Source organism: Ranitomeya imitator, chromosome 3, assembly GCF_032444005.1.
Source record: "Ranitomeya imitator isolate aRanImi1 chromosome 3, aRanImi1.pri, whole genome shotgun sequence".
Taxonomy (NCBI): Eukaryota; Metazoa; Chordata; class Amphibia; order Anura; family Dendrobatidae; genus Ranitomeya; species Ranitomeya imitator.
In genome coordinates this window covers 183287806-183315578 of record NC_091284.1, presented here as the reverse complement: position 1 = coordinate 183315578, position 27773 = coordinate 183287806, and the positions used below count along the sequence as shown (strand labels likewise).

At 42.5% G+C, this 27773-nt stretch overlaps 1 protein-coding gene across 1 annotated transcript in view; it reads right to left on the bottom strand.

Annotated features, from left to right (window-relative positions):
* Positions 1-27773, bottom strand: part of F5 (coagulation factor V) — a 128926-nt gene that overhangs the window by 42844 nt on the left and 58309 nt on the right. Inside the window, exons 11-12 of the mRNA XM_069761677.1 lie at positions 25784-25928; positions 14664-14873 (exon numbers count right to left, since the gene is read on the bottom strand). Coding sequence (XP_069617778.1) covers positions 14664-14873; positions 25784-25928 — 355 coding nt within the window. The remainder of the gene's footprint in view (positions 1-14663; positions 14874-25783; positions 25929-27773) is intronic.

Genomic DNA, 27773 nt, shown 5'->3' with positions numbered 1-27773 from the left:
ATGGTGGAATACTCCATTCTATTAAATCGGTTATCCAACATAAAATATTATTCAAAATTCAACAAGACATGTCAAAAGAAGAGTATTTGTAATATACATGTTTAAAAATTTATGAGCCAACTTTGCATGCACATTACATTTTAATCTGGGGTAGAGATTCCATACTGTGTCTCCAGTGGTAGCAATGTTGGACACACCATTTTAGTAGTTCATGCCGTGGAGTGATCTGATAGTGAGGGGGTCAACACAATGTGATAATAAGAGAAGAAATGGAACAAGGGCTGTAGATAACAAGTCAGAACAAAAGTGAAAGAAGAGATAGATACAGATAAAATTAGATTAATATATGGAAAGCTAGGCATTAGTTATTTATTATTGTGGATGTTGGTGCTGTAAACAGGTACGTGGATGCAACAGCACAGAGTATGAGGACACTGGTAACTTAACCAACAAATATTTTTTTGACTAACTCAAGTACCGGTATAAATGGTGCCTATGACACAATATAGAGAGTAAAGGTAACGGTCGAAGGACCATAACTTATTGGGCAATAGAATACAGCAATTTGGCTATATAGAATATCAACACACTTCTAATCACACACTATTGTTCTATTATTACAAATAAAATATTATCACCAGTGATGTCTTGGTCCTAATACCTTAACCTGAGGTGTGTCATCGTTACTATCAGGCCCGTTACCGCCGTCTCTCTGCCACTCTCTAGGCAATACAAGCTATAATACAAGCCCTAACCGAGGCCTATGATGCCACACATTAGACAAATCCAGTCACTTTGGACACCTGTTACGCTGGTCACCTTCGTCCCCTGAAACATTTCTACACTGGAAATTATAGCTAACACAAATGTTCCACTTCACTGGCCTGATCGTCTCTTGATTCTTGCTCTGCTCCCTCAGATAAGATCTCTTTGCTCTGGTCTCATCTTCGATTATGGCTACCCAGCTTTGATCATTCACCCTCGATTCTGGTTACTCGACTTTTCACTCGGATCTGGTCACTCGACTCTTCACTCAGGTCTGGTCACTCGATTCCTCACTCGGGTCTGGTCACTCGAAATGGCGGCCATAATATGATACCACGTGTCCATCCTGCTACAGGTTCAGGCACCGATTCTTTCCATTCACTGCCATCCTGGGCCTTTTATAATTATTAACGGCACTACAGTTGGGGTCTCCTCAAATCTCTTCCCATTAGGAATCAGGCACTTTGTTATGCAGTTCCTGCTGATGCAATCCTTTCCACTTTTCTTGTCCTACAAGTTTTAGCCAGTAGATGGTGGCGCTGACTTACGGACATCCTTTTATGCATTAACTGAGAAAATCTTCCCTTCATCCATTCCATCTCCATACAGTGCAGTGTGTGAAGAACTACTTGCTCTGCAGGTTTGGAGTGGAAGAAGCATATCAAGGCTATGGAAACAGGATGAGATTAGCAAGAGATGACTGCAATACATTACTGAGATAGTCTGCTGCATTTTGGTCATGTCAGACAAGCTGCTGCCATGACATGAAGTGAAATGTAATTTTTCCTTGTGGGATAACACCTGTAAGTGAAGAAGATGGGTTTGGCAATTATTTTTTCCTAGGGGCCACATGACATACTGTGACTGCTGTAGAGGGTCGAAACAACCAGCCAAACTTAATTCTGCTCACTATTATTATAATTTTTATATTTATATGTATCCCTTAATATTGAGCTAACTTATGTCTATTGACTCTCTGCTGCTTTAAAAAAATGTTATGATAGGTCAATTTGTAACTTGTATTCATATCAGTAGCAACAAATCAAATCATACTGCTCCTGGTTTTCAGCCTTTGTACTTTGATCAACAGCTTCCAACACAATAAGATGTCCCAACAAGGCCCCCCACACAATATAATGTCAACATGAAACCCCACACACAGTAAAATGTCCGCACAAAGCCAATCTTGCAGAATAATGTCCCCATAAAAGCCCTCAAGCAGTATCACATCCCCACATAGCCTCATTACACAGTAGAATGTTCTTACACAACTTTCCACTGAGAATAAGTTCCCATACAGTCCCCTAACACATTATGATGTCCTCACACAGCTCTCTGCTCAGAGTGATGTCCCTCACACTGCTGCACATAATTATACATCTTATTACTTCTACCCAAGTGCATGACCTTACATTTATCCCCATTAAAGCTCATTTGCCATTTATCAGCCCAAGCTTCTAGTTTACATAAATCATCCTGTAATATAAAATTGTCCTCCTCTGTATTGATTACCCTGAAGAGTTTAGTGTCATCTGCAAATATTGAAATTCTACTCTGAATGCCCTCTACAAGGTCATTAATAAATATGTTAAAAAGAAGAGGGCCCAATACTGACCCCTGTGGTACCCCACTGCTAACCGCTACCCAGTCCGAGTGTGCTCCATTAATAACCACCCTTTGTTTCCTATCCCTGAGCCAGCTCTCAACCCACTTGCACATATTTTCCCCTATCCCCATTATTCTCATTTTATGTATCAATCTTTTGTGTGGCACCGTATCAAAAGCTTTTGAAAAGTCCATATACACTACATCCACTGGGTTCCCTTGGTCCAATCCAGAACTTTCCTCTTCATAGAAACTGATCAAATTAGTCTGACATGACCGTTCCCTAGTAAACCCGTGCTGATACTGGGTCATGAGGTTACTCTGCTCAGAGTGATGTCCCTCACACTGCTGCAATGCACAATGATATCCCCCAAACAGCCCCATGCAGAATAATGTTCTCCCACAGCCTCATGCAGAATGATGTCTCTTTACAGCCCCCTTGGAAAATAATGTCCCCAGCACAACCCACTTTCACAATGTTGTCCCCACACAGCCCTCATGAAAAATGATTGTTCCACATAACCTCCTTACATATTATTATGTCCCCACACAGACACATTATATTCCCACACATCCCTATGGATAATGATGTCCCCACACAGCCCCCATGAAGAATTATATCCCTACACAGCCCCAATGGAGAGTGATGAACCCACACAGCCTTCATGGAGTATAATGTCCCCACAGTGCACCCATGGAATATAATATCCTCACATAGCCCCCTTACATAATGGTGTCCCTACACAGCCCCCGTTGAGAATGATGTCCCCACACAGCCCTCATATATTATTATGTCCCTATACAGACCCCTTACACATTATATTCCCACACATCCCTATGGATAATGATGTCCCCACACAGCCCCGATGAAGAATGATATCCCTACATAGCCCCAATGGTGAGCGATGAATCCATACAGCCCTCATGGAGTATAATGTCCCCACAGAGCACCCATGGAGTATAATATCCTCACATAGCCCCCTTACACAATGCTGTCCCTACACAGCCCCTATTGAGAATGATGTCCCCACACAGCCCACATGCAGAATGATGACCCCACACAGCCCCATTGAAAATGTTGCCCCTACACAGTTCTCTTGGAATCCCCCACACAGTCCCTTTATACAATGATGTCCCTACACAGCCCCCCTTGAGAATGATGTCCCTACACAGCCTACATGGAGAATGATGTCCTCACACATCAACTTACACATTATTATGTCCACCACACAGCTTCTTTAGAAAATAATATCCCCTATACAGCCGCCTTACACAATAATATCCTCACACAGCACTGTGTAGAATGATGTCCCCACACAGTCTCCTCCCTTATTATTATATATTTAAAAAAAATGCTTGCCTCATCCCGTTCTTCCATAACGCAGGCCTGAGGCACAGTTGATGAGAAGTATTGATGCCATTGCGCCTGCTGTACACTTACTCACACAGGCCCAATGATGAAAAAGGGAGCTGACGGCTCCCTGTTCCATCATCTTATTTATGGTGTCTCATCTGGAGGATGCAGATACCAGTTAATTCAAGAAATTGGCAGTTTGGGCAGGGACTTCACACCTGCTGCGAGACTGCCACTGCATTAAGGCCTTTGGCTGTCCTGGTCCGTGGGCTGCACTAGAACAGCCAGAGGATCGTATGTGGCGTGTGGGACGCATTTTGCCCACATCTGGTGTAGAGCATTTATACAATGAATTGCTACTTTTGACCTTCAGGATATCCCAAATTGTTTCTTTTTCTCATAGTTGAGTATTGTTCTGGGATCTGTTTCTGAGGAAATAAAAAAAAAACTGCCATTGTATTTTGTAGATTTTAACCCCTTCACGATGTGTGCCATACATGTATGGCACAAGTCGGAAGCAGGTGTATGGAGCGAGCTCACAGGGTGAACCTGCTTATACCCGGCAGGTCATGGATGTGTATTACAGCCAGGACCAGCCTCTAACAATCATGGATGGAAAGGACTCCACCCACACCTGTTAAATACCGCTGCCAAACTCTGACAGCAACATTTAACATGCGCCAGCATGCGTACTTGTAATTCCATGCTCCCATGATATAATTGTTGAAGACCGCAATGCTTGTCATTATGGAGGCCCCTTTGAAACCCTTCAAAAGAGACTGTGATTTCTGGTATATACTGTACAGCGATGCCGATTCTTTCTGTGCGGTAAAACCTGTTAAAAATCATGGGGGGCGCAGAAGTGTATCTAGGTTTTCTAGCACCAGGGGCAAAAAAATCAGTTTGGCGCTCCACCCTTCCAGTACACATGCAATTTGTACACTTAGTCATGTACCGACAAGCTGCTCTTCCTAATGCTCTCAATGTTCAGTGAAAAACTGAGAGAAGCAGGAAGAGAAGCTCGTTGTCACAGGACCACAAGTATGAGAGTCGCATATGAGTGAAATGTCCATGTGATGACTACTGGAACCTGCAGAGCTGAATCCTGACATCGCAGCTTCTGAATTCTCACGACGAATGCACTGCACACTTTTAGGATTCTCCCTTGACGATGGACAGTCATGTCAGTACAAGCATATTACATAGTTACATAGTTACATAGTTATTAAGGTTGAAGGAAGACTATAAGTCCATCTAGTTCAACCCATTGCCTAACCTAACATGCCCTAACATGTTGATCCAGAGGAAGGCAAAAAAACCCATGTGGCAAAGAGTAAGCTCCACATTGGGGAAAAAAATTCCTTCCCGACTCCACATACGGCAATCAGACTAGTTCCCTGGATCAACGCCCTATGAAGGAATCTAGTATATATACCCTGTAACATTATACTTTTCCAGAAAGGTATCCAGTCCCCTCTTAAATTTAAGTAATGAATCACTCATTACAACATCATACGGCAGAGAGTTCCATAGTCTCACTGCTCTTACAGTAAAGAATCCGCATCTGTTATTATGCTTACACCTTTTTTCCTCCAAACGCAGAGGATGCCCCCTTGTCCCTGTCTCCGGTCTGTGATTAAAAAGATCATCAGAAAGGTCTTTGTACTGTCCCCTCATATATTTATACATTAAAATAAGATCACCCCTTAGTCTTCGTTTTTCCAAACTAAATAGCCCCAAGTGTAATAACCTATCTTGGTATTGCAGACCCCCCAGTCCTCTAATAAGCTTAGTCGCTCTTCTCTGCACCCGCTGTAGTTCAGCTATGTCTTTCTTATACACCGGAGACCAGAACTGTGCACAGTATTCTAAGTGTGGTCGAACTAGTGACTTGTATAGAGGTAAAATTATGTTCTCCTCATGTGCATCTATGCCTCTTTTAATGCATCCCATTATTTTATTTGCCTTTGTAGCAGCTGCCTGACACTGGCCACTGAATATGAGTTTGTCATCCACCCATACACCCAGGTCTTTTTCATTGACAGTTTTGCCCAGAGTTTTAGAATTAAGCACATAATTATACATCTTATTACTTCTACCCAAGTGCATGACCTTACATTTATCCCCATTAAAGCTCATTTGCCATTTATCAGCCCAAGCTTCTAGTTTACATAAATCATCCTGTAATATAAAATTGTCCTCCTCTGTATTGATTACCCTGCAGAGTTTAGTGTCATCTGCAAATATTGAAATTCTACTCTGAATGCCCCCTACAAGGTCATTAATAAATATGTTAAAAAGAAGAGGGCCCAATACTGACCCCTGTGGTACCCCACTGCTAACCGCTACCCAGTCCGAGTGTGCTCCATTAATAACCACCCTTTGTTTCCTATCCCTGAGCCAGCTCTCAACCCACTTGAACATATTTTCCCCTATCCCCATTATTCTCATTTTATGTATCAATCTTTTGTGTGGCACCGTATCAAAAGTCCATATACACTACATCCACTGGGTTCCCTTGGTCCAATCTGGAACTTACCTCTTCATAGAAACTGATCAAATTAGTCTTACATGACCGTTCCCTAGTAAACCCGTGCTGATACTGGGTCATGAGGTTATTCCTCTGCAGATACTCCAGTATAGCATCCCTTAGAATGCCCTCCAGGATTTTACCCACAGTAGAGGTTAAGCTTACTGGCCTATAATTTCCGAGTTCAGTTTTTGTCCCCTTTTTGAATATTGGCACCACATTTGCTATACGCCAGTCCTGTTTTACAGACCCTGTTATTATGGAGTCTTTAAAGATTAAAAATAATGGTCTATCAATGACTGTACTTAATTCCTGCAGTACTCGGGGGTGTATCCCATCCGGGCCCGGAGATTTGTCAATTTTAGTGATTTTTAGACGCCAACATACTTCCTGCTGGGTTAAGCAGGTGACATTTAATGGTGAATTTTTATCACTAGTCATTTTGTCTGCCATGGGATTTTCTTGTGTAAATACTGATGAAAAAAAGTCATTTAGCATATTGGCTTTTTCCTCATCCTCATCCACCATTTCACCCAGACTATTTTTAAGGGGGCCAACACTATCATTTTTTAGTTTCTTACTATTTATGTAGTTAAAGAATATTTTAAGATTATTTTTACTCTCTCTGGCAATGAGTCTCTCTGTCTCAGTCTTTGCTGCCTTGATTTGCTTTTTACAGAATTTATTTAATTTTTTGTATTTATTTAATGCCTCCTCACTACCTACTTCCTTTAATTCTCTAAATGCTTTCTTTTTGTCACTTATTGCGCCCCTTAGATCTATTTAGCCATATTGGTTTCCTCCTATTTCTAGTATGTTTATTCCCATACGGTATATACTGTGCACAGGTCCTATCCAGGATCCTAATAAATGTCTCCCATTTTCTTAGTGTATTTTTATGTCTCAGGATATCGTCCCAGTTAATTGCACCAAGATCCTCTCTCATCCGTTGGAAATTTGCCCTCCTGAAGTTTAGTGTCCTTGTAACCCCTCTATTACACATCTTTTTAAAGGATACAAGAAAACTTATTATTTTGTGATCGCTATTTCCCAAGTGACCCCCAACCCTTATATTTGCTATGCGGTCTGGCCTGTTGATTAATATTAGGTCGTCTAGCAGTGCCCCCCTTCTTGTTGGGTCCTGAACCAGTTGTAAAAGGTAATTGTCTCCCATAGTTGTCAAAAACCAATTACCTTTGCTGGAACTGCAGGTTTCTGTTCCCCAAATCTATTTCAGGGTAGTTGAAGTCCCCCATAATAATGACTTCTCCTTGAGTCGCAGCTTCATCTATTTGCTTTACGAGGATATTCTCCATTGCTTCCATTATTTTTGGAGATTTATAACAAACCCCTATCAGTAATTTATTATTTTTCCCCCTCCCCTTATCTCCACCCACAGGGATTCTACATTTTCATTAAATTCACCTATATTATCACGCCGGATGGGTTTTAAGGATGATTTTACATACAGACACACCCCTCCCCCTCGCTTATCTGTACGGTCATTTCTGTACAGGCTATAGCCCTGCAAGATAACAGCCCAGTCATGGTTCTCATCCAGCCACGTTTCAGATATCCCCACCATGTCATAATTATGCTCCAACAACATTAGTTCTAATTCGTCCATTTTGTTGGCGAGGCTTCTGGCATTAGCATACATGCACTTGATGTTCCTCTCTGTACCTCTATTCTTTCTTAAATTATTAACTGTTCTAACCCCACCCCCCATGCCACCGCCACCCCCAACTTCCTTATTTGTGCCCAGGTCTCTATCTGCACTATCTTCCCCTCCTATAAAATGAATACCCTCCCCCCCAATTCCTAGTTTAAACACTCCTCCAACCTTCTAGCCATATTCTCCCCCCCCAGCACAGCTGTACCCTCCCCATTGAGTTGCAGCCCGTCCCTAGCGTAGAGTCTGTAGCCAACTGAGAAGTCGGCCCAGTTCTGCAGGAATCCAAACCCCTCCTTCCTACACCAATTCTTGAGCCACTTATTAACCTCCCTAATCTCCCATTGCCTCTCTGGCGTGGCACGTGGTACAGGCAGTATTTCGGAAAATACCAGGTTGGAGGTCCTTGCTTTCAGCTCGCAGCCTAATTCCCTGAAATCATCTTTAAGGACCTTCCACCTATCTCTAACTTTGTCATTTGTGCCAATGTGCACCATGACCGCCTGGTCCTCACCAGCCCCTCCCAGTAATCTGTCAACCCGATCAGCGATGTGTCGGACTCGAGCGCCAGGTAGGCAGCACACCGTTCGAAGATCCCTGTCTTTGTGACAGATTGCCCTATCTGTTCCCCTAATAATTGAGTCGCCCACTACCAGCACCTGTCTGGCCTGCCCTGCTCTCCTATTTCCCTCCTTACTGGAGCAGTCACTCCTCCGGCTTTCAGAGGACATGCCTGGCTGCAGCAGTGCTACCCCTGTACTGTCACCCCCCTCATCTGCCAACTTAGCAAACTTATTGGGGTGTTCCAGATCAGGACTAGCCTCCCTGGCACTCTTCCCTCTACCCCGCTTCCTAACTGTCACCCAGCTTGCTACTTCATCGTCCTGCAGCTCCATCCCACCATCCCCCCCTCATCTATCCCATTGAGCGTCTGCTCCGTGAGTAGAAGACTCCTCTCCATATTGTCTATGGATCTCAGTGTTGCCAGCTGCACATTTAGATTCAGAATCTGGGTTGCCAAATGCACAACGTGCTCACATCTCGCACAGCAGTATGCACCCTCGATCGGCTGCTCAAGGATTGCATACATGTGGCAAGATGTGCACTGGATGGCATTAACAAGAGTGGAGCACATTTCCTAATGGGGATTGCACCAGACAGAAAAGTTAAATAAAAAATAAATACAAAGTATTAATAAAAAACAGACAGCAATTCAGTAATTCCTCCCTTGGAAACTCCCTGAATCCAAAGTCACTGAATCACAAGTCACACTTACCGCCGTCCACACTTACGCTCAGCTCACACTCAGCTCGCTCACACTCGCTATGCTGAAGATTTATAGATTTTTTTTTCTCTAGTTCCCCTCAACAGCAATCCACCTTGCTGTTCAAATGCACTTCCAAAAAGGGTGTGATTTGTATACTTCTGGCCGCATTCCGACTTGACGTGCCCGGCCTTACTCAGTTCATTTTCATTGAGTGAGGCCACACCTGTCTAGTCAGCATGTGAGCGCATGTATGTAAATCACCAACACTAGAGAATACTGACAGCGTGCAGTGAGCCCTGTGAGAATTCAGAAATAAGCAGTCACATAGAATGACTGCAGACTCATCACAAACCTGGACAACCCCTCTAATGCTCCTAAAATAAATAAAAACATGAGAATTAGTATCACAAATAACATTTACATCCAGGTACCTTATACAGTAGATGAATAGCGTCTCTGAAGTCGTTCTGCTTCTTTTCTTCATCTTGTCCCGACCCCATGATGAGTTTTCTCATTCACAGCCATCTCTGCAGACTTCCATCTTCTCCACTCTTTTGCAGAAAATCTTCACGATGCCCTTAACCCCTTTCTGACATATGACGTACTATCCCGTCGAGGTAGGGTGGGCCCGCATGACCACCGATGGGATAGTACGTCATACGCGATCGGCCGCGCTCACGGGGGGAGCGCGGCCGATCGCGGCAGGGTGTCAGCTGCCTATCACAGCTGACATCCGGCACTATGTGCCAGGAGTGGTCACGGACCGCCCCCGGCACATTAACCCCCGGCACACCGTGATCAAACATGATCGCGGTGTGCCGGCGGTATAGGGAAGCATCGCGCAGGGAAGGGGCTCCCTGCGTGCTTCCCTGAGACCCCCGGAGCAACGCGATGTGATCGCGTTGCTCCGAGGGTCTCCTACCTCCTTCCTCGCTGCAGGCCCAGATCCAAAATGGCCGCGGCATCCGGGTCCTGCAGGGAGGGAGGTAGCTTACCAAGCGCCTGCTCAGAGCAGGCGCTTGGTAAGCCTGCAGCGCTGTAAGTCAGATCGCTGATCTGACAGAGTGCTGTGCAAACTGTCAGATCAGCGATCTGTGATGTCCCCCCCCCCGGGACAAAGTAGAAAAGTAAAATAAAAAGTTTCCACAAAAAAAAATCCTAAATAAAGAAAAAAAAATATTATTCCCATAAATACATTTCTTTATCTAAATAAAAAAAAAAATAAAAGTACACATATTTAGTAACGCCGCGTCCGTAACGACCCAACCTATAAAACTGCCCCACTAGTTAACCCCTTCAGTAAACACCGTAAGAAAAAATAAACGAGGCAAAAACAACGCTTTATTATCAGACCGCCAAAAAAAAAGTGGAATAACACGCGATCAAAAAGACAGATATAAATAACCATGGTACTGCTGAAAACAGCATCATCAGCAAAAAAAATAAAAAAGTTATAGTCCTGAGAATAAAGCGATGCCAAAATAATTATTTTTTCTATAAAATAGTTTTTATCGTATAAAAGCTGCAAAACATAAAAAAATGATATAAATGAGATATCGCTGTAATCGTACTGACCCGAAGAATAAAACTGCTTTATCAATTTTACCAAACGCGGAACGGTATAAACGCCTCCCCCAAAAGAAATTCATGAATAGCTGTTTTTTTATCATTCTGCCTCACAAAAATCGGAATAAAAAGCGATCAAAAAATGTCACATGCCCGAAAATGTTACCAATAAAAACGTCAACTCGTCCCGCAAAAAACAAGACCTCACATGACTCTGTGGATTCAAATATGTAAAAATTATAGCTCTCAAAGTGTGGTAACGCAAAAAATATTTTTTGCCATAAAAAGCGTCTTTCAGTGTGTGACGGCTGCCAGTCATAAAAATCCGCTAAATAACCCGCTATAAAAGTAAATCAAACCCCCCTTCATCACCCCCTTAGTTAGGGAAAAATTAAAAAAATGTATTTATTTCCATTTTCCCGTTAGAGTTAGGGTTAAGGTTAGAGCTAGAGTTAGGGTTAGGGCTAGGGTTGTTAGGGCTAGGGTTAGGGTTAGGGCTAGGGTTAGGGCTAGGGTTAGGGCTAGGGTTAGGGCTAGGGTTAAGGCTACAGATAGAGTTGGGGCTAAAGTTAGGGTTAGGGTTTGGATTACATTTACGGTTGGGAATAGGGTTGGGATTAGGGTTAGGGGTGTGTCTGGGTTAGAGGTGTGGTTAGGGTTACCATTGGGATTAGGGTTAGGGGTATGTTTGGATTAAGGTTTCAGTTATAATTGAGGGGTTTCCACTGTTTAGGCACATCAGGGGCTCTCCAAACGCGACATGGCGTCCGATCTCAATTCCAGCCAATTCTGCGTTGAAAAGGTAAAACAGTGCGCCTTCCCTTCCGAGCTCTCCCGTGTGCCCAAACAAGGGTTTACCCCAACATATTTTCACCAAATTTCTGTTTTTTTCACAAATAAACGCAGGTAATATCAAATAAATTTTACCACTATCATGAGGTACAATATGTCTCGAGAAAACAATGTCAGAATTACCAGGATCCGTTGAAGCGTTCCAGAGTTATAACCTCATAAAGGGACAGTGGTCAGAATTGTAAAAATTAGCCTGGTCATTAACGTGCAAACCACCCTTGGGGGTAAAGGGGTTAAAGATAGAAGTGTCATTATAATGCTCCTGAATAAAAAATTGCCCCTCACTATATTGTCTTCACAAAATATGACCCCCCAACTTTCCCTTTTATGGTACATGCTCTTTACACTGACCTCTCCTTTGCATACTGGCCCCTCTACACACTGTCCTCTCACTCTGTGTCCTCCCTATAGGGCCCAGTCTCTATACTGTACTCCATCATCACACTCCCCCTCCTTGGTATACTGTCCCCTCCTGGCTGTACCCTTACACTGTCTCTCTATGCTATGCCCCCACTACTCAGTTTCTATTCTGTGTCCACTCACTTTTCTTCCCCATACTGTCTCCTCACTCTATTTCCCTGCTTCCTTATAGTGTCTCCTCTCACATCCCCCTGATCACCATACTGTCTCCTCATATATTTACCCCCTCATTTTCTGTACTGCCTGCTCACACATACCCCTCACACATACCCCCACTGTGTCTGCACACATCCTATGACCCTCACTCCCCGTACTTTGTCCACATACATTTTTCACATCGCTTCTCATACTGTGTCCACATACATTCCCTCGTTCACTCCCCATACTGTCTGCCCTCATCCTCACTCACCGTACGGTGTCTTGCACCCATCCCCATACTGTTTCCTTATACATGCCCCCCATTCCCCCATACTTTTTCCTTGTACATGCCCTCATTCTCCAGTACTGTTTCCTCATATATGCCCCCATACTGTTTCATCATACATGCCCCCCATTCCCCCATACTGTTTCCTCATACATGCCCCTTTTTCCCCATACTGTTTCCTCATACATGACCCCCATTCTTCTGTACTGTTTCCTCACACATGCCCCCATTCCCCATACTGTTTCCTCATACATGCCCCCATTCTCCTGTACTGTTTCTTCATACATGCCCCCCATTCCCCTGTAGTTTCCTCATACATGCCCTTCATTTCCCCCTTTGCTCCTTATTTTGTGTTCTGAAATCTCCCCTCACACATTAAATCCCTCATCCCCACTCCAAATCTACCCACACACATTAAACACCCCATCCCTCTCCAAATCTCCCCACCCACATTAAATCCACCATCTCCCCCTCAAATCTCCACCCACACATTAAATCTACCCCCCCCCCCATGCACTTAATTTTCGGTGTCTTCAGCTCCACTGGAACACTTACCACCCATCTGCGTCTATGCAGCACCGGCGAGTGAGGTCAGCAGCGTGATCACATGACATGATCACACTGCTGGCGTCACTCTGACCCGGCGGTCATAGCTTCAATTGTATTCACGTCTGTAAGATGCAAGTACATTGATCACTGGGAGCCGGAACGTTGCAGCTTCTCTGTGCTGGCTGTCAGTTTGACAGCTGGCACAGAGAACGGCCGACTCCCAGTCCAGGGAGCGTCAGAATGCAGCCAACATGTGAAACACTGCGGACAACCGCATTAGGTTGCCCGACTGCGACCACCTGCCGCTGCGCCTGGGGCACATGCCCCGGCTGCCCCCCCCCCTAGATACGCCTCTGGCTGGGCACCTAAGGACTCCGGGCCCATCGCAGCTGTGACTCCTGAGACCTCGGTAGTTATACCCCTGTCTGTATACTATGTTTTGCTTCTTTTCTTTCCCTTGAGCAGTATAATCAGACTATGTTCCTGCATGGTCAGACACAGCTATTACCATTATGTCAGCACGGAAACATTTTTGTAACACAGCCAACTGTGGAACTTATTTTTACTCCAAGATGTATTGATTAAAATGTTCTTTGTTCATGGAAAAACTCCTTTAAATATTGCAACTGTTGCATTATAATACAGCCAATCTGTTATGTGGCTGAGGAACCATTGGACTTAGACATTAGGTCTGGGTACATCACCAACCTCTGCTTCTCCTAAACCTTTAAACCTTCTCCACTGTTTGGGGACTTATTCAGGCACAATACATAATGGAACACCAAACCAACCACCAGACCCAAGGATGCGCCAGGACCCCCTGACGAAGGAATTTAGTTCCGAAACGCGCGTCGGGTGTGTGTGCGTACCCAGGACGGTGTGGTGCCCCAAGGTAACGATTATATATATTGTCCCTGGATTATTCACTATATGCACTTAGCACTTTGTTTTGGAGTAGCACTGTGTAGTGTCTGAGGGAAGCTCCTATGTATGTGAGTGGACCCGTTCCCTAGTTTACCTCTTTTGCACTTAAGCACTTTTTTGCAACATTGCACACTATTATGGGAGCTTCACTTGTTATTATATAGTTGTTTTTCCACTTGGCATTTATATTATTATTTATATTTTTCTATATAAAAATTTCAGGGAACTATTTACCCCGATTCTGGGGCTTGATTACCTTGCACAGATATATAAGTGATCATTACACTGTGCTCAAGGGTTTTCCTTTTAATTATTTAATATACACGTCCTGTTTTGCACACTATTTGTTAATCTATTGATCTTATTTTTCTGTATAGCTGCTGTTAATTAAAAAAGATATTATTTTATATGATCCAGTCTGGTCTTCCTGGTGCATCCTAGGGTCTGGTGGTTGGTTTGGTTTCTGGTTGTGAGTGGTTGCCACTTTTTCATCTTTTGCTTTAACACTAAGGGTACTCATTATCACTGATTTCTATAATGAATTGTTTATAATTAATTAATTTATAGTTTCTACCTTGTTTTTGGGTGTTTTTGCATTTTCTTAATATAATGGGAACACCAAGAGTACAGCTCTCAATAATTATTTTGTTTGTCTCAGTCAAGGTTACATTTTGGGTTAGTATTTGTCCTTCTGTGCCCACAAAGATGTATTAATTGATATTAAAGCACAATTACCTTGATTATTCATTTCTATAGAAATGCTTTCACCAGTCATAGGAAAGAGCGTCACCATATCTCCATTTCCCAGTTTGTATCGGAAAATATGGCCACTAAGCTGTAGTGTAATGGCTTCATCTTGTACCCCTACACTTGATACATGCCATTGCACAACGTGACTATGACAAAATCCCAGAAGTGAATTTTCATAGCTGTTTCCATTTATGCCTGTAACAACAAAAGACACTGGATCAATAAAATTATGTCTATCAAGAAATTAAGTCTAACAGCAATTAATGATTAGCAAGGAGTAATGGCTATAGAAAAACACAGCTAATTGTATAAAGAACTCCTAACAACATTTTTATTTCATAAGATGTCCTAATTACCGTTGTAATTATGCATAAGTGTGTAAATATTCTTATCGCTCACCATCCTTCTGGCGTCGTTTCTGTGCTCTTCTTGCCCACATAACCTGAAACTTACTAAGCGGCTGACGCAGGGGTTTATATGTGAGTTGGGTGTCGCTTTCTTTGTGTGAGTCTATGGAATCTTGTTCTGAAGCACCGTATGGTTACATTGAAGGAAGTAACTACTCCCCACCCAATGGTAAGGCTGGGTTCACACTGCGTTTTAGCAGTCCATAAGACGGACTACGTTACACCGCGGCATAAACGCGGTGTAACGTAGTCCGTTGAGGCCACCACTGACTGCAATGTCAGATGCATCGCTAGTGCACGCCCACAATGGGCATGCGCTAGCCATGTGCCGTCATTGAGTGACGGACCAGGTCCGTCACTGCGGGCTGCAGCGTTTCCGGGTCCGTCACTGCTAGCGCAGATAGAGCTAGCAGATGCTCTATCTGCGCTAGCGTGATGTAAACGTTGGCACTTGCGCCAACATAAGCCCGTTAGCGAATGTGCTGAACGGGCTGCTGCTAACGCAGTGTGAACCCGGCCTAATTATGGGAGCCTGCAAAGAAGAGGATCGCTCCCATGGAACCAGAACGGCATGGAAAACAGGAGGTGGTAAGTGTAGGAATACACTTACAAATCACCACAAAAGTATGTAGGACATTTTATGAAATAAAAATGTTGTTGGGACTTCTTCTTCAAGTTGGACCTATTGAGAGGAATGTTAGCCTGTGAGGGTGACAAGGGGCATCCTCTACATCTAGAGGAAAGAAGGTTTAATCACAATCACAGATGCAGGGTTTTTTTCTGTAAGAGCAGTGAAACTATTGAACTCTCTGCCATATAATGTTGTAATTGTTGATTCACTACAAAAGTTTAAGAAGGGTCTGGATGACTTTCTTGAAAAATGTAATATTCCAGTTTATGGGTACTAGATTTTGTGATGGGGCGTTGATTCAGGGAACTGAAGTATGATTGTCGTATGTGAAGTCGAGAAGGAATTTTTCCTCTAATATGAAGCTATTAGTGTTTGCCCCATACAGTTTTTGCATTCCTTTGGATCAACATGTTAGGCTATAGGTGGAACTCTATGGAATTAAGTCTGCAGTCAACCTTAAAACGATTAAATATGAAGTAACCATGTACATTTACCCTAGTAATCAGATGGGGCAGTCCCATTTTCTAATGCTCAAGAAAAGAGTTGTATTTCTGTACCTTTGTAGATTAATAGTATATTTTTTTCGGATATGAAAAATCATTGTACAATGTTGTAGATATCAATTTTATGCTTAAAAGGTTTAGACATGACTATTTTTTCATTATGAGCCTAAAAACTACCTGCCTATTAGTTTTTACACCCATAGTAAATAAATAGTCATGGCTAAACCCTATAACTATAAGCAAAGAGAACATTTTGAGCCACTGGGGAAACTTTTGAAATGTAATAAATTAGTCCACTAAAAGAGGGCTTTCATGGTCAAGATCCGATCTAGACTCTCCGATTAGCAGGGTCATTGGCGCTTTCTGGTTTTCACCATTCTACTCTGATACTCAGATTTGTACCCAAGCTGTTGAGGCTTGGGTCTGCAGAGTAGCTGCCGACCGGTAGTGCGGGTTGAGGGATTTCAGTGGCTCTGTCATCATAGTTCACTATACCAGCTGCATACATTAATAAATAGATCTTTTAGACCTGCTAAAGATGCTGTATTTAATTTAAAAAACAATGTAAACTCATTCTCTACCCACCTAGTCTGATTGAGAGCTCCTCAATACTCCCTGCTGTTGCTGAGATCTCACACTATTCAGTACAGGCTGCAGCTGTCGTTCTGCACTTGAATACACTTGGACTCATGAGCTATTTCATTCCATAGCTGAACTGATCTCAATATCAGGACTATACAGCCGGTCAGGCATAAGTTTTTTCAAAGTAAGCACATCAGGTCTAAGAGATCTATTTATTAATGTATACAGTTTGCATTGTAAAATCTGGTGTAAGATTCTCTCTAAATATAATGATCCCATTAGGAACCAGATGGAGTGACAAGGACAACATTGGAAGAAAATGGAGGCTAGAAGAAGAAGTGTCAATCAGAGCATCAATTAGACATAATAAGCAGAGATAAGTTAGGCAGTCTAAAGTCAAACCAGTAGGATATATAGGGGTTAATCAGGAAGTAAGCTGGATCAGATCACAGGATATCAGTCCAAAAAGTGCACAAAGGCCCCTGTCCATAGTCAAAATAATGTGTAGAAGACTAAAAAGGAAAAAAACACCAGCTCAACAGTGAAGGAGGAATGCCAGATAGGGCACGCTGCGCAGATAACTCCAGGCTGGTTCCTGGGTTGAATAAGCAGGAGAAAGGGGTGTTCATCCAGAAGCCACTATATCAAAACAAAAAAGTCTAAAATGTCACATTTATTACAATAAACTTAAAAAATTAGCAAAAATTTAAATCATGACAGTAAGAATCCAGAATGTCATGATCATGACTAACAGCATTTTTGCTTGAAACGCATAGACCAGACGTCTGGATGTCTACTATCATGATTTTAACTTTTCACAGTTTTTAATGTGTATCCTTATAAATGTGACATTTTTAGATTCTTTTGTTTTGATATAGCGTCTCCTGAATGAACACCTTTTTCTCTTGTACCTGTCCATACTGCTGATATTAACCCTACCTTAAAACAAAATACCAGAGATTGTCTGTCCGCTGTCTATAACATCACATCCTCACAAAAGTGACAAAAAGCTTGGACACGCCTTCTCATTTAAAGATTTTTCTGTATTTTCATGACTATGAAAATTGTACATTCACACTGAAGGCATCAAAACTATGAATTAACACGTGTGGAATTATATACTTAACAAAAAAGTGTGAAACAACTGAAATTATATCTTATATTTTAGGTTCTTTAAAGTAGCCAACTTTTGCTTTGTTGACTGCTTTGCACACTCTTGGCATTCTCTTGATGAGCTTCAAGAGGTAGTCACCGGGAATGATTTTCAATTCACAGGTGTGCCCTGTCAGGTTTAATAAGTGGGATTTCTTGCCTTATAAATGGGGTTGGGACCATCAGTTGTGTTGTCCAGAAGTCTGGTGGATACACAGCCGATAGATCTACTGAATAGACTGTTAGAATTTGTATTATGGCAAGAAAAAAGCAGCTAAGTAAAGAAAAACGAGTGGCCATCATTACTTTAAGAAATGAAGGTCATTCAGTTTGAAAAATTGGGCAAACTTTGAAGGTATCCCCAAGTGCAGTGGCAAAAATCATCAAGCGCTACAAAGAAACTGGCTCACATGTGGACTGCCCCAGGAAAGGAAGACCAAGAGTCACCTCTGCTTCTGAGGAGAAGTTTATCCGAGTCCCCAGCCTCAGAAATTGCAGGTTAACAGCAGGTCAGATTAGAGACCAGGTCAATGCCACACAGAGTTCTAGCAGCAGACACTACCTTAACAACTGTTAAGAGGAGACTTTGTGCAGCAGGCCTTCATGGTAAACCGTTGCTAAGGACAGGCAACAAGCAGAAAAGACGTGTTTGGGCTAATGAACACAAGGAATGGACATTAGACCAGTGGAAATCTGTGCTTTGGTCTGATGAGGCCAAATTTGAGATGTTTGGTTCCAACCACCGTGTCTTTGTGCGACGCAGAAAAGGTGAACGGATGGACTCTACATGCCTGGATCCCACCGTGAAGCATGGAGGAGGAGGTGTGATGGTGTGGGGGTGCTTTGCTGGTGACACTGTTGGGGATTTATTCAAAATTGAAGGCATACTGAACCAGCAAGGCTACCACAGCATCTTGCAGCGGCATGCTATTCCATCTGGTTTGCGTTTAGTTGGACCATCATTTATTTTTCAACAGGACAATGATCCCAAACACACCTCCAGGCTATGTAAGGGCTATTTGACCAAGAAGGAAAGTGATGGGGTGCTTCGCCAGATGACCTGGCCTTCACAGTCACCAGACCTGAACCCATTTGCGATGGTTTGGGGTGAGCTGGACTGCAGAGTGAAGGCAAAAGGGCCAACAAGTGCTAAGCATCTCTGGGAACTCCTTCAAGATTGTTGGAAGATCATTCTCGATGACTACCTCTTGAAGCTCATCAAGAGAATGCCAAGAGTGTGCAAAGCAGTCATCAAAGCAAAAGGTGGCTACTTTGAAGAACCTAGAATATATGACATAATTTCAGTTGTTTCACACTTTTTTGTTAAGTATATAATTCCACACGTGTTAATTCATAGTTTTGATGCCTTCAGATTGAATGTACAATTTTCATAGTCATGAAAATACAGAAAAATATTTAAATGAGAAGGTGTGTCCAAACTTTTGGTCTGTACTATATAATTTGTTATGTTGTATAATGCGTTGTATCATAATGCTGCTATGCTGTATAATATACTGTATATACAGTTCTGGCAAAAATGAAGAGGCCACTGCAAAATTTTCAGTTTGTCTGATTTTTTTAATGTAAATTTTTGAGTAAGATGTAAATTGTTCTTTTATTCCATAAACTACTGACAACATGTCTCTGAAGTTCCAAGCAGTAAATTTTGTATTTATTTTCTGAAAATGAGAAATGGTCAAAATAACAAAATAAATGCATTGCTTGCAGACCTCAATTAATGCAAAAAAAAAAAACAAGTTCATAATCATTTAGAAACAACAATACTAATGTTTTAATTCCGGAAGAGTTCAGAAATCAATATTTTGTGGAATAACAATGAATTTTAATCACAGCTTTCATGTGTCTTGGCATGCTTTCCACCAGTCTTTCACATTTCTTTTGGGTGACCTTATGGCACTCCTGGTACAAAAATTTAAGCAGTTCTTCTTTGTTTGATGGCTTGTGACTATCTACTTTCCTCTTGATTACATTCCAGGGATTTTCAATGGGGTTCAGGTCTGGAGATTGGGTTGGCCATGACAGGGATTTGATGTGGTGGTCCCTCATCCACACCTTGATTGACCTAGCTTTGTGTCATGCTTGACCTAGCTATATGTTCCGGTACTGTATAGATAGGGAAAGTGTAGTATTTGGATTAGCCCACTAGAGGGGGACATTGTAGGATAGTAATCAGAATAAGATAGGAACTAGTTAAGTTAGGAGGGGCCAACTGTATAAGGTAGAGAAGGCTTCCTGGATTGGGCCAGTAGGGCCTGGTAGCCCGGACAGGGCAGCTGTGCCACGCAACGTACAAGTAAAGGAGCCCAGCTCGTCCAGGGTCTAGGAGCAACGGTCATTTGAGAGACTAAGGAATACAGGGCAACTTCAACATGGTTGCAGTAAACTACGTGGGTAGACGCCTAAGTGCCCGGGGCAAAACGGACAGGGAACTCCTGAAGGTAATTAGGCTGGCCAGACAGAATGCTGTGGTGCCAGAGACGTCAGTACGACCCTGCGATAATCCTGGGGGTGTACGGGACAGCACAGAGAAAGGAAAGGTTATGGATGTGTGAAGGATCCTGTGTTGTACCTGTGATTACTCTGGACGAGCTGAGACAAGAGCTGAGTAAAGGTTTTAGCTTAACCCCTTAATCCCATATGACGTACTATCCCGTCCAGGTGACCTGGGACTTAATTCCCAGTGACGGGATAGTACGTCATATGCGATCGGCCGCGCTCACGGGGGGAGCGCGGCCGATCGCGGCCGGGTGTCAGCTGCCTATCGCAGCTGACATCCGGCACTATGTGCCAGGAGCGGTCACGGACCGCTCCCGGCACATTAACCCCCGGCACACCGCGATCAAAGATGATCCCGGTGTGCCAGCGGTGCAGGGAAGCATCGCGCAGGGAGCGGGCTCCCTGCGGGCTTCCCTGAGACGATCGGTACACGGTGATGTACTCACTGTGTACCGAGCGTCTTCTCCCTGCAGTCCCCGGATCCAAAATGGCCGCCGGGCTGCATCCGGGTCCTGCAGGGAGCACTTCCGGGTCAGGATCAGGCTGCAGCTGCAGCTCTAATCCTGCCCGGCTGTATGTCAGATCACCGATCGGATAGAGTGCTGTGCACACTGTCAGATCGGTGATCTGTGATGTCCCCCCTGGGACAAAGTGAAAAAGTAAAAAAAAAAATTTCCACACGTGTAAAAAAAAAAAAAAAAAAAAAAATTCCTAAATAAAGAAGAAAAAAAAATATTATTCCCATAAATACATTTCTTTATCTAAAAAAAACCAAAAAAAACATAAAAGTGCACATATTTAGTATCGCCGCGTCCGTAACGACCCGACCTATAAAACTGGCCCACTAGTTAACCCCTTCAGTGAACACCGTAAGAAAAAAAAAAAAAACGAGCCAAAAAACAACGCTTTATTATCATAACGCTGAACAAAAAGTGGAATAACACGCGATCAAAAAGACGGATATAAATAACCATGGTACCTCTAAAAACGTCATCTTGTCCCGCAAAAAACGAGCCACTATGTAGCATCATAACCAAAATAATAAAAAAGTTATAGTCCTCAGAATAAAGCGATGCCAAAATAATTATTTTTTCTATAAAATAGCTTTTATCGTATAAAAGCGCCAAAACATTAAAAAATTGATATAAATGAGGTATCGCTGTAATCGTACTGACCCGAAGAATAAAACTGCTTCATCAATTTTACCAAACGCGGAACGGTATAAACGCCTCCCCCAAAAGAAATTCATGAATAGCTGGTTTTTGGTCATTCTGCCTCACAAAAAAAAAAGAATAAAAAGCGATCAAAAACTGTCACGTGTCCGAAAATGTTACCAATAAAAACGTCAACTCGTCCCGCAAAAAACAAGACCTCACATGACTCTGTGGACCAAAATATGGAAAAATTATAGGTCTCAAAATGTGGAGACGCAAAAACTTTTTTGCTATAAAAAGCGTCTTTTAGTGTGTGACGGCTGCCAATCATAAAAATCCGATATAAAAAACGCTATAAAAGTAAATCAAACCCCCCTTCATCACCCCCTTAGTTAGGCTAGGTTCACATTGCGTTAATGGGTTAACGCTAACGGACAGCGTTGCACGGCGAAAATGTCACAATTAACGCCGTGCAACGGGTCCGTTAGCACACCCATTGACAGCAATGTGATTTTCGGGTGTAGCGCATCGCTAGAGCGTGCCATTTTTGGCTTGCACTAGGAAGGTGCCGTTCTTTTGTGGCGCGCCTCGGACGCTGCTTGCAGCGTCCGCGGCGCGCCCGAGGTCCGATCCCCGATCTTCCAGAGCGGGGACGTTAACGCGACCACTAAACACGACACCTAAAAAGACATTGCGTTAGCGCAATCCGCTAGCGCTAAACGGATTTACTTAATGCAATGTGAACCTAGCCTTAGGGAAAAATAATAAAATTAAAAAAAATGTATTTATTTCCATTTTCCCATTAGGGTTAGGGCTAGGGTTAGGGCTAGGGCTAGGGTTAGGGCTAGGGTTAGGGCTAGGGTTAGGGCTAGGGTTAGGGCTAGGGCTAGGGTTTGGATTACATTTACGGTTGGGATTAGGGTTGGGATTAGAATTAGGGGTGTGTCAGGGTTAGGTGTGTGGTTAGGGTTACAGTTGGGATTAGGGTTAGGGGTGCGTTTGGATTAGGGTTTAATTTATAATTTGGGGGGTTTCCACTGTTTAGGCACATCAGGGGCTCTCCAAACGCGACATGGCGTCTGATCTCAATTCCAGCCAATTCTGCATTGAAGAAGTAAAACAGTGCTCCTTCACTTCCGAGCTCTCATCGTACTCGAGACAAATTTGGCAATAACTTTTTGGGTCCAAGTTCTCTTGTTATCCTTGGGAAAATAAAAATTTGGGGGGCTAAAAATCATTTTTGTGGGGAAAAAAAAGGATTTTTTATTTTCACGGCTCTGCGTTGTAAACTGTAGTGAAACACGTGGGGGTTCAAAGTTTTCACAACACATCTAGATAAGTTCCGTGGGAGGTCAAGTTTCTAATATGGGGTCACTTGTGGGGGGTTTGTACTGTTTGGGTACATCAGGGGCTCTGCAAATGCAACGTGACGCCTGCAGACCAATCCATCTAAGTCTGCATTCCAAATGGCGCTCCTTCCCTTCCGAGCTCTGCCATGCGCCCAAACAGTGGTTCCCCCCCACATATTGGGTATCAGCCTACTCAGGACAAATTGGACAACAACTTTTGGGGTCCAATTTATTCTGTTACCCTTGTGAAAATACAAAACTGGTGGCTAAAAAATAATTTTTGCGAGAAAAAAATAAATTATTTTAATGGCTCTGCGTTATAAACTGTAGTGAAACACTTGGAGGTTCAAAGCTCTCAAAACACATCTAGATAAGTTCCTTAGGGGGTCTAGTTTCCAAAATGGTGTCACTTGTGGGGGGTTTTAATGTTTAGGCACATCAGGGGCTCTCCAAACCAACATGGCGTCCCATCTTAATTCCAGTCAATTTTGCATTGAAAAGTCAAATGGTGCTCCTTCCCTTCCGAGCTCTGCTATGCGCCCAAAAAGTGGTTTACCCCCACATATGGGGTATCGTCGCACTCAGGACAAATTGCACAACAACTTTTGTGGTCTAATTTCTTCTCTTACCCTTGGGAAAATTAAAAATTGGGGGCGAAAAGATCATTTTTGTGAAAAAATAAGATTTTTTATTTTTACGGCTCTGCATTATAAACTTCTGTGAAGCACTTGTTGGGTCAAAGTGCTCACCACACATCTAGATAAGTTCCTTAAGGGGTCTACTTTTCAAAATGGTGTCACTTGTGAGGGGTTCCAATGTTTAGGCACATCAGGGGCTCTCCAAACGCAACATGGCGTCCCATCTCAATTCCAGTCAATTTTGCATTGAAAAGTCAAATGGCGCTCCTTTCCTTCCGAGCTCTGTCATGCGCCCAAACAGTGGTTTACCCCCACATATGGGGTATCGTCGCACTCAGGACAAATTGCACAACAACTTTTGTGGTCTAATTTCTTCTCTTACCCTTTGGAAAATAAAAAATTGGTGGCGAAAAGATCATTTTTGTGAAAAAATATGATTTTTTATTTTTACGGCTCTGCATTATAAACTTCTGTGAAGCACTTGTTGGGTCAAAGTGCTCACCACACCTCTAGATAAGTTCCTTAAGGGGTCTACTTTCCAAAATGGTGTCACTTGTGGGGATTTCAATGTTTAGGCACATCAGGGGCTCTCCAAACGCAACATGGCATCCCATCTCAATTCCAGTCAATTTTGCATTGAAAAGTAAAATGGCGCTCCTTCCCTTCCGAGCTCTGCCATACGCCTAAACAATGGTTTACACCCATATATGGGGTATCAGCGTACTCAGGACAAATTGGACAACAATTTTTGACGTCCAATTTCTTCTCTTACTCTTGGGAAAATAAAAAATTGGTGGTGAAAAGATCATTTTTGTGAAAAAATATGATTTTTTATTTTTACGGCTCTGCATTATAAACTTCTGTGAAGCAATTGGTGGGTCAAAGTGGTCATCACACATCTAGATAAGTTTTTTAGGGTGTCTACTTTCCAAAATGGTGTCACTTGTGGGGGGTTTCAATGTTTAGGCACATGAGGGGCTCTCCAAACGCAACATGGCGTCCCATCTCAATTCCTGTCAATTTTGCATTGAAAAGTCAAATGGCGCTCCTTTCCTTCCGAGCTCTGCCATGCGCCCAAACAGTGGTTTACCCCCACATATGGGGTATCAGAGTACTCAGTACAGATTGTACAACAACGTTTGGCATCCATTTTATCCTGTTACCCTTGGTAAAATAAAACAAATTGGAGCGGAAATAAATTTTGTGTGAAAAAAAGTTTATTCATTTTTATTTAAACATTCCAAAAATTCCTGTGAAACCCCTGAAGGGTTAATAAACTTCTTGAATGTGGTTTTGAGCACCTTGAGGGGTGCAGTTTTTAGAATGGTGTCACACTTGGGTATTTTCTATCATATAGACCCCTCAAAATGACTTCAAATGAGATGTGGTCCCTAAAAAAAAATGGTGCTGTAAAAATGAGAAATTGCTGGTCAACTTTTAACCCTTATAACTCCCTAACAAAAAAAAATTTTGGTTCCAAAATTGTGCTGATGTAAAGTAGACATGTGGGAAATGTTACTTATTAAGTATTTTGCGTGACATATCTCTGTGATTTAAGGGCATAAAAATTTAAAGTTGGAAAATTGCAAAATTTTCTAAATTTTTGCCAAATTTCCGTTTTTTTCACAAATAAACGCAAGTTATATCGAATAAATGTTACCACTAAAATGAAGTACAATATGTCACGAGAAAACAATGTCAGAATCGCCAAGATCCGTTGAAGCGTTCCAGAGTTATAACCTCATAAAGGGACAGTGGTCAGAATTGTAAAAATTGGCCCGGTCAGTAATGTGCAAACCACCCTCGGGGCTTAAGGGGTTAAAACTGGATTTGGACTGTCTGTCTTTGCATGATACCTGGGAAAAGACACCCCCAACAGACTGAAGAGGGCACGAATGTGCAAGTAAGTGAGCCATCCAACACACAACAGAAGGGACAAAGTATTTATGTGACGGTGACCCCTCTGGCCTCTGTTACATTCACACAAATGGCACACGGATAGTACACACGTACACACGGATGGGCAACAGAAAACCACACGGATAGTGTGAAGGGGGCCTTAGAGAATATTTCCTGTCAGTTTTGATCATTAGTGATCAGAGATACTGACAACTGTTTCACTTTTTAATTTGATTGCATGTGTTACAGGCAAGAAAAGGAGAGATGTCTTACTTTGAATGACGTAGGAGTTGTACAGGCTCTTCGAGTCTTTGCTGAGCACTTTGTTGCAGGCTTTTGGTTTGTTTTGCTCGTAGTACCAACTTTTATTCTCATCAAATACAGTAAACATTGCAACTTGTTCTTCATCGGCTTTTTCCTAGGAAAAGAGCAAATCATTTCTATGAATTCTGAAGTCTGGGCTGGTCCCAGAGTTTGCTCTGAAAATTGTCATTTTTATTTTGTTATATTTATAGTGATCTGATACAGGAAAAACTATGGCCTGTGAAATGGCTATGTGAAATGGATGTACTTTTAGAGTTTTTACTTTTATGGTAAGTAAATGGTTTTCTTTTGAACCTGAATATGTGTACTTTCTTTTATTACATCCCTATGAAGTTCACTGATCACTTTTTGAGCACTGAAATTGAAAAAATTAGATAATATAGGCATTTTTCTAGCCTGCGCCTGACAGGCGCATCGCACCTGAACTCGTTAGTGAATGCATAGTTCTTGACGGAGGGTTAATATCAGGATAAATCACAAACATATTAATTATATGCACAGTAAATATGCAATTATTTCAATATATATGTATAATATTCATTATGCAATCTAGGGGGCAGGTCAGTGAGGGATCAGTGACCTATCAGAAGCCATACTGGTGAATACCTAACCATAGCACCACATGAAGACCCCCCACAGGCCGCCCCGGAGCACAAGCATATCATTAACTCAAAACTGAAAATAAAATTTAAACAACCACAAGATGGATTTCATCAACCAAGGTATAATTTTAGTCAGTATAACGACGCCGACCTGACACTGTGTGTCGGTTCCTCTGCACAATCCTGCTGTCAGGTTCCCTTTAAGTTACTTTCTCTTTTTGTCTTGTGGTGATAGTTTCTGTATTTGGCACCAAATTCATCAAAATGGTGCACACAATCCATGAATTTGGTGCAAAGTCAAAAATGGGCTTTTTTTCTGCTTAAACTTGCTTTTCCAACTTTTTGGTGCCAAAAAATCACCAAAAAATGCATCAAAATTTGGATGTACTCCAAAATACATCAGGGGGAACTAGAGTGAAGTTGTGCCAAATTTTTAAAGTTTTTAAAAAGTAAAAGTTGATGAATCAGGTGAAAACATCTAGAATTGCTAAAACTCCGTCAACATAGCAGAAAACAGAAAAAAACAGGCAAGCACATATAAGATAGACTTAAATAGAACAATGAACGGTACACACGAAACTAGTAGGGTTGATAGAATAGCTTCGGATAAGTGCTTATCCGAATAGCTGTAGCGCTTTCCGAATAGCTGCATCGGTAACCTGGATACCTGGAGCGCTCCCGATTATCACCTGTGTGGCACCGCAGCTGCATGTGTCGCAGCTGTGTGACAATCACATCACATGCATGGAGAGCCTGTGTGATGCTGTGAAGCTATTCAATCAACCCTAGAAACTAGGCAAGAAACAGGTGCAAAAGCAATGATGAATTGGAGACTAACTCTTCTGCACCATTACAGGAGCTGTGTAGTGATGAGCGCAAAGGCTCGTTACACAAGTTTGCCCAGGGAGCAAACCGATGCACCGAGTATCGCGGGTGCTCATGTAGCATGTTTGTGTCCCTACATCCGCATGTTTCACGGCTGTTAGACAGCCATAAAACATGTGGGGATTTCCTGACAAACACCGTCAATCCCTGCATATTATATATATGTGGCCACGTGGACTTGAACATGTCACTCGAACACGCGCGATATTTGGTGCTTACCCGAGCACCCTAAAGAGTACTTATGCCCATCACTAGAGTTGAGCTATGACAGGCTGAACCACTGCAAGATCAGCAATTCAATGTATTGGAACTTACAATTTTACTATTAATGACTTTGTAGAATTATAATATTTGCCGATTATACTAAACTCAGCAGGGTAATCAGTAAAGAAGTATTTATGTAAGCTGGAGGCTTGGACTGAGAAATCGTAATTGAAGTTTAATACAGATAA